This window comes from Ambystoma mexicanum, chromosome 5q, assembly GCF_040938575.1.
Source record: "Ambystoma mexicanum isolate Mex_15411 chromosome 5q, UKY_AmexF1_1, whole genome shotgun sequence".
In the NCBI taxonomy this organism is placed as follows: domain Eukaryota; kingdom Metazoa; phylum Chordata; class Amphibia; order Caudata; family Ambystomatidae; genus Ambystoma; species Ambystoma mexicanum.
Genome location: NC_090933.1, coordinates 1,311,784,793 through 1,311,795,494, shown reverse-complemented (window position 1 = coordinate 1,311,795,494; position 10,702 = coordinate 1,311,784,793). Strand labels below are relative to the sequence as shown.

At 42.7% G+C, this 10,702-nt stretch overlaps 1 protein-coding gene across 1 annotated transcript; it reads right to left on the bottom strand.

Annotated features, from left to right (window-relative positions):
* Positions 1 to 6,476: 6,476 nt before the first annotated feature.
* Positions 6,477 to 10,328, bottom strand: LOC138498398 (uro-adherence factor A-like). Its single transcript, XM_069622168.1, has one exon. The coding sequence runs from the start codon at positions 10,326 to 10,328 to the stop codon at positions 6,477 to 6,479; it is 3,852 nt and encodes a 1,283-aa protein (XP_069478269.1).
* Between the last annotated feature and the right edge of the window lie 374 nt (positions 10,329 to 10,702).

Here is a 10,702-nt window from a genome sequence, read left to right as displayed (position 1 = left end):
AGAGTCGATGACGCTTGTCCTAGTTGCTCCCATGTGGGCAAAACAACCGTGGTTCCCACACCTACGCAGGATGGCGGTGTGCGAGCCCATCAAACTTCCAGCCTGGTACAACCTACTGTCCCAGCACCAAGGTCAAACAGTGCACCAACAACCCAACTCAATGAACCTGGCAGCATGGCTCCTGAGGTCATAGAGTTTGGACATCTCAATTTGACACAGAGGTGTATGGTCATCCTAAAGGAATCTAGGAAACCAAACACAAGGCACTGTTACTTTGACAAGTGGAAGAGGTTTGTTATCTGGTGCCAGAGTAGACCAATCAACCCGGTTGATTGCACTCCTTCCACTATTGTTACATACATGCTCCACCTGCTAGATGCAGGATTGGTTTTTAACTCACTGAAAGTACACCTGGCAGCTCTGTTGGCTTACACCACTTCCCATAGCAAGGTTTTGTGGTGGAAAGTACCAGTAGTTAAAGCCTTCATGGAAGGAGTAAAGAGACTTCACCCTCCTATTTCAAACCCACCACCAGGGTGGGACCTTAATGTGGTGCTATCTAAGCTCATGGGAGCCCCTTTCGAGCACATGCATAAAAGCAGTCTCAAACACCTGACTTATAAAAAGGCCTTCTTAGTAGCTATTACTTCTATAAGAAGGGTCAGTGAAATTCAGGCTCTGTCAGTGCAGGATCCCTTCTTTACTGTCCATAAAGACTGGTTTTACGCACACACCCTAGGTTCTCACCTAAGTGTATATCTAAATTCCACGTAAACCAGTCCATCGAGCTTCCGGCTTTCTTCCAGGACGCTCAAAGCTCGGCTGAGGTGAAACTACACACCCTAGATGTGCGTAGGGCGGTCCTCTACTATGTAAATAAGACCAGACCGCTAAGAAAAACAGATCAACTGTTTGTCTCCGTAGCTACAGGCAGAGAGGGGGGGATCCCGTCTCTAAAGGTGCCATCTCGAAGTGGATTATTAACTGTATCTAGCTATGTTACTCACTCTCTGAAAGAACTCTGCCTTTCACGCCAAGAGCCCACTCTACTAGACGCATTGGGGCCACTCTGGCTTTCATTGCAAATGTACCCCTTGACACCATTTGTAAAGCAGCTACTTGGAGCTCTATTCACACTTTTACTCAGCACTACTGCATTGACACTCATTCCAAGACAGATACACAAGTGGGACAAGCGGTTCTAAGACACCTGTTTGCTCATGACCCTTCTCACATCCCACCTCCTTCTTCTGGTACTGCTCGCTAATCTATGCACAGCATGTGATCTAAGCAGATTCCAGAAGCCTCAGAAGGGATACATTATTCACCGTAATCGTATTTCTGATGCTTGTATTTGCTTAGATTCACATGCGACCCACCCTTCCTCCCCTCTGAGAGAAGGCGCATGGTTGCTTGTAGTCTTACCTTTCTGTCTATCTGCTTGGATTATCTGTACTCGCGCTACTCCTCATGCTACCTCATGTCAGAAAAAATACAATCTGAGATCCTAGACGCGCGAGGGATCTTGGGTACAGTGGACGTCACACTAGGGATAGTATTACTGGCACGCCCTGTGTCGACGCCCATTTTCGAGTTTCGAAAAACAAACTGTAATACTCCGCAGCTTCCACTAGATGTCGGCCTATGCACAGCATGTGAATCTAAGCAGATACAAGCATCAGAAATACGATTACGGTGAGTAATGTATCCCATATAAAATTGGTCTAACCAGTGTGATGTGAATTAGATATGAACTGCTTAGTGACGCATTTTAGAGTGGTGTAGTATGTTCTGCCGCGTAGCAACATTTTTCTAAATGTGCGCCCTCCTCAAAATCAGTGTGTAGATTGACCGTGGAACTTGCACTTCAATGTTTGGGTACTGCAGTAAGAAAATAAATTACGTCGTTAAACGGAACTAAGTGCCCTCTGTGTTGTTGGTACCCTGTGCATTCAACTACAGATAACGGGCAGTGTGGTTATACACACATTCTTTAGTAAAAATGTTCCGTGAAGCTGCAGGGCGCGCCACTGCTTTTTTCTGTCACACTTGCCAGTGTTTCTTAAGACTGTTTTCCTTTTTACAGCTTTCCTCTATTGATTTCAATGGAGTCCTCAGCATTTCTGCTTTCTAACTAGCTTCTAATAAATGTTCGCTGTGAGTGGGGCCCTTTTCCCTCACCAATCTGCCCTTCTCTTTGCCCAGGTCCCTATGGCTACCACAGGGAATGTGTCCATCCTTGGTTTTCACCTGTATTTTTACAGTAGGTAAAACTTTCAGTGGAGTGCTTCATGGACACTTAATTTTTCTGTACGATTTAAGTGCACAACTGTCCATCTTATATCTTTATTTACCGCCAAAATGAGACCTTTATGGGTACCGTCTACTGGAAATGGCTGTTCCTGGTGATAAACACCCTGTTCTTGGTGCCTTCCTCTTTGTTGGACGTCTTCATTCCTGATTGCACAGCCTCCACCTGTTTGGATATTATTGCAGGTCCCTCTCGTCTGTGGTCTGGGGCAGTCCCCAGCCTGAAGTCCGGATAAAAGGAGAGGACCTGGAACCGCTTGAGATGGACAACACCAGATCCAAGCAACGGCAGCTGAAGGATGAAACAGACCCACCAGATGACGAATAGCATAAGCCAAGCGAACCATCGCATTTCAGACCACTGCCTCCAAAGCAACTGGCTAGACTTCACCCTCCTGCTCCCCCATCTGGACTGCTGGGTCCAATCAGTCTGAAGCCCTGCCTACATCCATCGCTTTTTCAGTGTTGGGATTGTCGCCTGCTACAGCGCCTATTCTAGGAAACCTGCTTAATAAGATCACCTGCCAGTAGCAAAATGAACTGTGAGGGGTGGACTTCTTAAGCATCACGCTAACATGTTAAGATATACTAGTCATTTCAAGGCATGTACCTTTTTACCCCCTCTTCCGCTTAATTCTTTTAACTGTTTTGCATTATAAAATGATGGGTGCAACCTATCTGGCGTTAACTGAATGTGGTGTCCAGACGGTGGTGTTTTATATTTATTTTACTTATTTTTTTTTTTTTTTTTTTTTTATTGTTTTATCAAAATATGATTTTACAATTTTACACTTTTTGTAGTTAACTACAAAGGATGATCAGAGAAAGACATGTCTTTGTTTTCTGTTTTGCAGACTTCTGTTTTGCTATTCATTGTTCGCATTTAGTAACTTTCCGTCGATGTGTTCTAGCATTTTTGCAGTTGCTATTTGCCACGTTGTTTTGTCTCCCCCAATGAGTCTGCACCACCACAGTTGCTCTTCTGGCAGTGCGCTGAAACCTGATATCATTGGCAGATAGCACTGTCTGAGTGCTGCGGTCGCTGTGCATGTCATGAGTAAGTGTCTTATTGTCTCCGTTGGGGGTTGTGTGTCGTTGGAGCAGAATCTGCAGATGTTTGACTGTGATTGTCCTCGTATGTGTCTTATTTCGTTTGTTTTGAATAGGTTAAGCCTAGCGCGTAGGATTAAGATCTGTGCTTGCCTGTTTGGAAATTGCTTTATATAGTTTTGTAGTTCATTTCTTTTTGCAGTGAAACTTGGTAGGTGAGCGATGAGTTTTAACATCGAGGTGTCATCGATCGTTTTGGCCCAGTCCAAGTCTTTAATCTTCTTCAGCACTTTGCATGGATTTGTGATAAGTTCATCTTCATCTGAGTTGATTGTCTCTAATACTTTTTGATTTTGCCTTTGCCAGTTGGTTATCATGTTGCACGTGTTGTCATTCATTTCTTGTTTAATGATGCTGAAGATTTTGTTTTTGCTGTCCATTCTGCATTTGCGGTATAGCATGACTCTATTACAGGTTGCGGCGCATTCTAGGGATTGTAAACTAAGTTCGCGTCGTATTGCTGTCCCTGGAGTCGAATTCGGTAAATTGAGAACTTTGCGCCAGAAATGAGCTTCTAGTTTACACCAGACTTTCTGTGGAATCATTGGCATGGCTTCACTGCCGTATATGATGGTTGGTACGACTTTCATCTTGTAAAAGTTTATTGTTGGTTTCAGGGAGAATTTTCCAAATTTGCTGTTGATTTTTTTTGCTTGCGCTGTTAGTTTGTTCATTTTTGTGTGTAGTTCCTGCTGCATTGTGGTCTCATGGTGAGAGCTGTCCATGTGGACTCCTAGGTATTTATAGTTTGAGACCACTTCGATTTTGGTTTTGCCCAAATGCCATTGAAAGTTTTCCTTTCTTGGATGGGATTGGAAAATCATGATTTTTGTTTTATTAATATTGATTTCCAGGTGATTGCTATTGGCGTAAATTAGAAGGGCATCAAGTTTACGCTGCAGGCCAATTTGGGTTTGGTCAAAAATCGTTAGGTCATCAGCGTAGAGTAGGTGTCCAATTTGTGTTTTACCTAATGTTGGTGGGAAGACTCGTGTTGGACTTTTCATATTTTGAATGTCACCTATATAGGTGATAAAAAGTGCTGATGCTAATGGGCAACCTTGTTTGACTCCTCGCGTGGTGTTTATTTCGGATGATAGGTCACCTTCACGGCTGAGTCTGACTCTTATGGATGTTTCCTGGTGCAGAGCTTGGATTGGTTCTAACAGAGCGTGGGGACATTTCCATGCTTCAAGTTTGTTCCACAGGAGGGATCTTTCAACTCTGTCAAACGCTTGTGAAAAGTCAATATAAGCAGCAAATAGACGGTGCTTCTTTTGTAGGGTTTTTGCTTTTAATATACTGCACACTAGTATGTTGCATGTTGTACCTGTGTGTTTCTTGAACCCCGTTTGCATTTCGTCATTACATTCTGCAGAGGCCGCCCATCTTTGGAATCTCGTCAAGAGTAGTGAGGCGTATACTTTCCCTATGACATCTAGTAGAGCGATAGGTCGGAAGTTTGTTGGATCCGTGAGACTACCTTTTTTATAGATTGGTACCACAATTGCTTTGGACCAGGATTGTGGTAGTGATCTCGTTTCGTTGCATCGCTTAAAGATGACGCTTAGCAAGGTGGCCCATTCCTCTGGATGGTTTTTTAGTTCTGCATTACTGATGCCATCTGGGCCTGGCGCACGAGAGTTTTTCAATTTGTTGATGATATCGATAATGTCTTCTTTTTTGTCTAAGTTCAACCATTGTTCACCTGTTGGTTGTTGTGCCTGTGGTTTTGCGTTTAGATCGGATTTGAAGACTTTGCTGAAGTGACTTTCCCATGTGTATTGACTGATATTATTTAGAATTTGATTTTCCTGGGATTGTTCAACGTTGTGTATTAAGGACCAGAAGTTCCTGCTATTGTTGTTGATGAGCGCTTTTGTTATTTGTTCGGCGTCCTCTTGGTACAAATTGTGTCTATATGATCTTACCCAGGCTTTGTATTTTGTTTTGATGTTTTCCATCTCTGATATGCCATTTGTGGGCGTTTGCTTGGAGGCTGTTCGAAGGAGTCTTCTGTATTCGCGTCTTTTATCAATTAGAACTTTGTTGTATACGTGCCTTGGATTTTTGTTTGTTGCATTTCTTTTTCTTTTTGTTGATTGTATGTACGGCAGCAGTAGGGGTTGGTAGTCGACACTGAGGCATGTCGCTGATGTGGTAAAGGCCTTGTATTTTGCTGTGATTTTGAGAATTTCAGCACTGCTTAATTTAATTCTGGTGCCTTTCGCGTTTGCCTCAATTTGTATGTTCATTTGACAGTTTTTGTTTGTTTTGAGGTTCCATGCAGTTTCTAGCAAGTTGTGGTCACTTGTTGGAGTGTGCCGTACTTTGAAAAATTGTAGGCGTTGCAACATGGATTTAGATACATAGATATAATCGATCGTGGAGGCTGAGGATGCACTCTGCCAGGTTGGTATTCTATCTATTTCTACGAACACTTCATCCAAGTTGTATAGCTCATTCGAGTCGGTGAACTTTCGCCAGATTGTGCCACGGTATACAGACGCCTTTTGTGATTCCGTTGCGTTCGTATTAATTTTTTGGGTGACATTTAGATCTCCGCATATCAGGATGTTTTCTATGTCGTGCTCGGTTCTTATTGCGTCAATTGTTGTTTCACAAAGGTTTATGAATTTTTTTGTAGTGATTGCAGCTGGGTTCCAATAAAGGTTTATTATCGCCAGTTTTGAAAAATCTGTCTTATGATTTGCGTTGCTTTGCCAGGCAATTTCTACTGCCAAGATTGATTGATTTGCAATCATCGTTTGTACAATGGAGGCTCCATAACCGTTTCGGCAGGCTATTAGTAGACCTGAAGTTGGACGTCCTTTGGATCCTCTTGCAGCAGGGGATAGAATGATTTGATAACCTTCTAGTGTAGGAGTTTGCTGCAACCAAGTTTCCTGTAGACAGATTATGTGGAATTCTCCAAGATTGGGGCCTCCCGGAGCAGTCAGATGTGCATGACCTCGTGTGTTCCATGAACATAACTTGATGTCGTTGTTGATTTCTGTTGGTTCGTTGCATGTGACTGCTTCCGTTGTCTTGAATGGCTATTGTTTACGATGTAGGTTTAAAGCTCGTGGTAACCAGGCCCAGATTCCTGTTTTGTTGCTTGTGTTTGGACTTTGTTTGTGTTGAGCAGTGGGTGTTGAGCCGACTCTTTGCGTACAAGTTATTTTTGTGGTACCATCTATGGTTAATTTCTGTTGTTGCGTTGCCGTATTTTCTTTCTTCGTTGTTTTGTTGTGTACTGAGTCATTCTTGGTTTTGTAGTGCTCATTTTTAATCTTATCGTGATGTGATCTCTGATGTTTTTTTGATGTTTCGCATTCCATTATTACTTTGTGGTCTTTCTGAGGGTAATCCTCTGTGTCTTTTGTGACATGCTTCTCATGTTTCGTGGTTAAGGGTTTGCTTTCTGTGGCATCGGTCTCTCTGATCTTAATTGATTCAATGCGTTCTTCGTGTCTGTAAGTTGTGAGATCTTCCACGTGGTAACCAGAATTGTAGATATCTCTTTTGTTGTTTAGAATTTTTTTGAATGTTGTTAACGACGTTAAATGCAGTATTGTAGCTGCCCCATGTTTTGTGTGCCATGGTTCGACGATTTTCAGGTTGTCTGTGTGAAGTCTCTGCAAGTCTTTAACTTGACGTAATATTTTTAAGACCGTTCTTCGATTTAAAATGATCTCTTCTTTTATGCAACTTCGTTGGGTCAGTCTGATGAAATATCTTGAGATATTTTTCGTGGTATATAACTCGTCATTTTCTTCAGGTTCTGTATTTCTTGTTTTTGAAGCATGAGATGCTCGTTTATTTGTCTCGTTCTGTTGTTTAGTTCTTGAGCTTAGATTGTATTTGGTGTTATTGTTGGATCTTCTTACTTCGTAATCTCGTTTCTTGGGTGTTTCTTCGTACACCTTTGACTTTCGTTTTTTGTCCACTTGAAGTTCTTGTGTTTTGTTTTGTACTTGTGAAGTGGTTATTGGCTCTCTATCCATTTTCTTATTCTTATTTGTCGACAGTTCTTCTGATTTGTTTCTGATGTGGGTTGTTTTGTCGATGTTCTTGCTTTTGTTGGTTTCTGTATGTTTGATTGTGGTATGTATTTGCTTATGCTCTTTTTTGTTCTCACGGAATGCTGCATACTTTGTTAGACGATTTCGTTTTTGTTCTAAAGTTTCAAAGTTACATTCTTGTAGCATTTTCGCGTGATTTTCTTCTGTAGTTGTTGTAGTTTTTTGTTTCAGTGATTGTGTTTGTTCTGTCTTTTGATTGACTGTGGTTGGTGTTATTGGTGAATCACTGATTTCATCCGAGTATGTGCTCAGATTCGTTAGGGGATCTGTTAAATTCAGTTTATCCTTGAAGTTCTGGTTTTTAATTTGTTTACTTTTGTTGTTTGTTGCACTTTCTGAGTTACTGTTTTCCCCTGTTGTGGTGGACGTTGAGCTACTCGTGTTCCGTTTTGATGCTGCGACTGGTGCTATTGTTTCAAAACTTGGGTTTGATTCTTTTTCTATGTTCTGATTATTGGCGGTGGCTTTTAAGACATCCTTGTTGGTGCAGGTGGAGATTGTTTTTGGACCATTATTCGGTTTGTCTTTTCGGCCAGTTGTTTCAAAAATGCCAAATGAGGGTGTTACAAGTCTGGTCTCGCATTTGTCATTAGCGTTTGCTTGATTTAGTACCAACATTACCGATGGCGTTTGTTGTTTCGTGGTCACATTATTTTTGATGTTTGTGATCTCGTTATTGTTTGCTGAGTTTTGCTGTGTTTTTTCTTTATCAATTGCTTTTCTATCAACTGTTAAGTCGATGATGGTCTCTGTCTGTGTTCCTACTTGATATGTATTGATAGACTTGCTTGGTTGATTAGACAGTGTTTCGTTTATCGTTTCTGTGCGGTTGATGATCGTGTCATTGCTACTTGACTCTATTGTACCTTTGTTGTTTGTGTGATTTCCTTTTGCTGTGATGTAACCTTCCAAGTATACTATTTTTGTCAGCAACATTGCTAGGATAACTTGTTGATCTTTTACTGCGTCATTCATGGTCTCATATAATTTGCAGAAGGGATTGAGTGCAATAGTTATGACAGACATAATTCCTTGTAGGTCCGTTTTTTTTGAGGATGCTTCTTGTACTGCGTTTGGCGTTTGTGGGCATGAGGTTCTGCCTGACTGATGTTCGAATTCGCTATGGCTTCTCCTAGGTGTTCGTGGATGATAAGAACCTCTTGCTTCCGTTTGTATTATTTTTTCTGTCGGAAAGATCCATTGAGGTCGATCTTTTATTTTATCCCCTTGCATGTCCAGTTCCACTGTCTTTAAATTTTTATTTAGTTCTTTTGTTTCTGTCGCGTGATGACTGGTTGAGCGTGGGCTGAGACTTTGACTGGATGCAGCTCGTAATGGGGATGCTTCTGACACTGAGGTCTGAGGTGGGTTTTCTTGTTCTTGTGTTTTTGCTATGACCGCAATGGCCTTTTGGGGCTCTTTAAGTTCGTTATTGCTTCGAGTCGGTTGTTCATCGCTTGTCGCGCTCTCTTGGTCTGTGTTGAACGATGTTGAGTACACACCTTCTGTGGTGTCTTGATAAGGTGCGTTTTTTCTATTAGGTGTGTCTTCGTCTATATTCATAGAGGGGCTGGTTTTTGCCATTTGACCTGTTGCATTCTCGTTATTTGCGTTTGTTTTTTTATCGTCCTTGACAGTTGAGTCTGTTGATGTACTTCTTTGAACTGCGGTTTTGTCTGCTTGTGGCAATCCAGCTTCAGGTGTAAGGTCCATTCTTCGTTGTTTTGCGTGTGGTATGTTTTCGCTTATGGCTGTTAACATTTCTGCATCAGAAATTTCCATGAAGTTTCGTGATTTCTTCAGTAGCTGGAGTTCAAAAAAGTCAGTCAGCATTCGCATAGTGTTTGTTTTTTTTGATTTCGCGATGCTTGCGCTTTTGCTCATCCGCTCTTTCGTAGTGAGTGATGCGTTCTTAATTGATCGATTCACTTTGGATCTAGCATGCGTATTCGATTTGATATTCTTTTGATTGGTTAGTTTGTGCAAACTTGATTGTCCGAATGTGGTTTCGCAACTGTCTCTGTTTCTTTTTTTCATGTTTCGCTCTGATGTTGGTGCGCTTTCTACGCCATTCGTTTCTGGTGGAGCGTGTTCCGTACCGTTTATACTTTCCTGGAGGTTTTCTTCGTTGTTTGCAGCGTGCACTAGGACTCTTACTTGTTGATGGGTCTTCGTTGATAATTGGTCATGAGTCTGTTTTTCAGATTTTTTCTCTTTCTGTCTATACGGTTCACAGCTCTCTATTTCGAATGTGGGTTGTGTGTTCTTCCTGTGCGCACGATCTTCATCCTCTGACTGCAGATCAAAGGTGACTGTAGACAATCCAGAGTTGGTAGAGCTTGATTGCGGCGTTTGTTCGACGTCTTTATTTTGAGGGCGTTCGTCTGTTCCCTCACTTTGCTCCAGGCTCTCTTCATGCATACACTCCAACCCCCCTCCGGGGGTTGGCGGTGTAATTTGCTTGGGAGTGCCGAGTTGTGGGGATGCAGACTTTTTGCCGTCCTTGCCTTCTTTACTCTCTTCGGTGTTCAAATGTTTGTGATTTTGGACGCTGGTTATTGTTTCCTCGTTCGTCGTAATTTCAACGATTGTAATGGGGGTCTGCGCAGACTTGTGGTTTCTTTCTAGATTGACTGTCCGCGGGCCGGTGTGCTCGCAACTCGTTTGTATGAGGGATATTAACGATGCATCGGTGACTTCAGAGGGAGCGTCGTTCTTCTTTGTCGATCTATTTATCTCGTCTCTTTCAATGGCTGCACCGGTTCTGGGCCCTCCTGTTCCTTTCCTCGAGCTGCGAAGACGACGCCCGTCATCTTCTTCCATTTCTGGGATGAACAGATTTTATACGCTGGGAGCTTGGGTGCGTGTGATGAGTTAGCAAGCTTCAATGTTAGTGATTTTAAGCGGGATAGGTGTAGGAATTGAAGGTAGTGGGCTGGATGCAAGAAAAGAAAGCTTAAGAGCTTGGAAGGGCTTACCGTGTGAGCTTCTGGGACAGGGCTACCGCTACCGCGGCCCTCCGCCTGACCACGCCAGACCACTTAGACACCACTTCGCACCGCGCGCGCTCCGCGCCGCGGATGGTGTTTTGTAGTTGCTGCAGCTCCTCCTTCAAAATCGTGGCAATGGATGACAGACTCCGACCACGCCAGACCACTTAGACACCACTTCGCACCGCGCGCGCTCCGCGCCGCGGA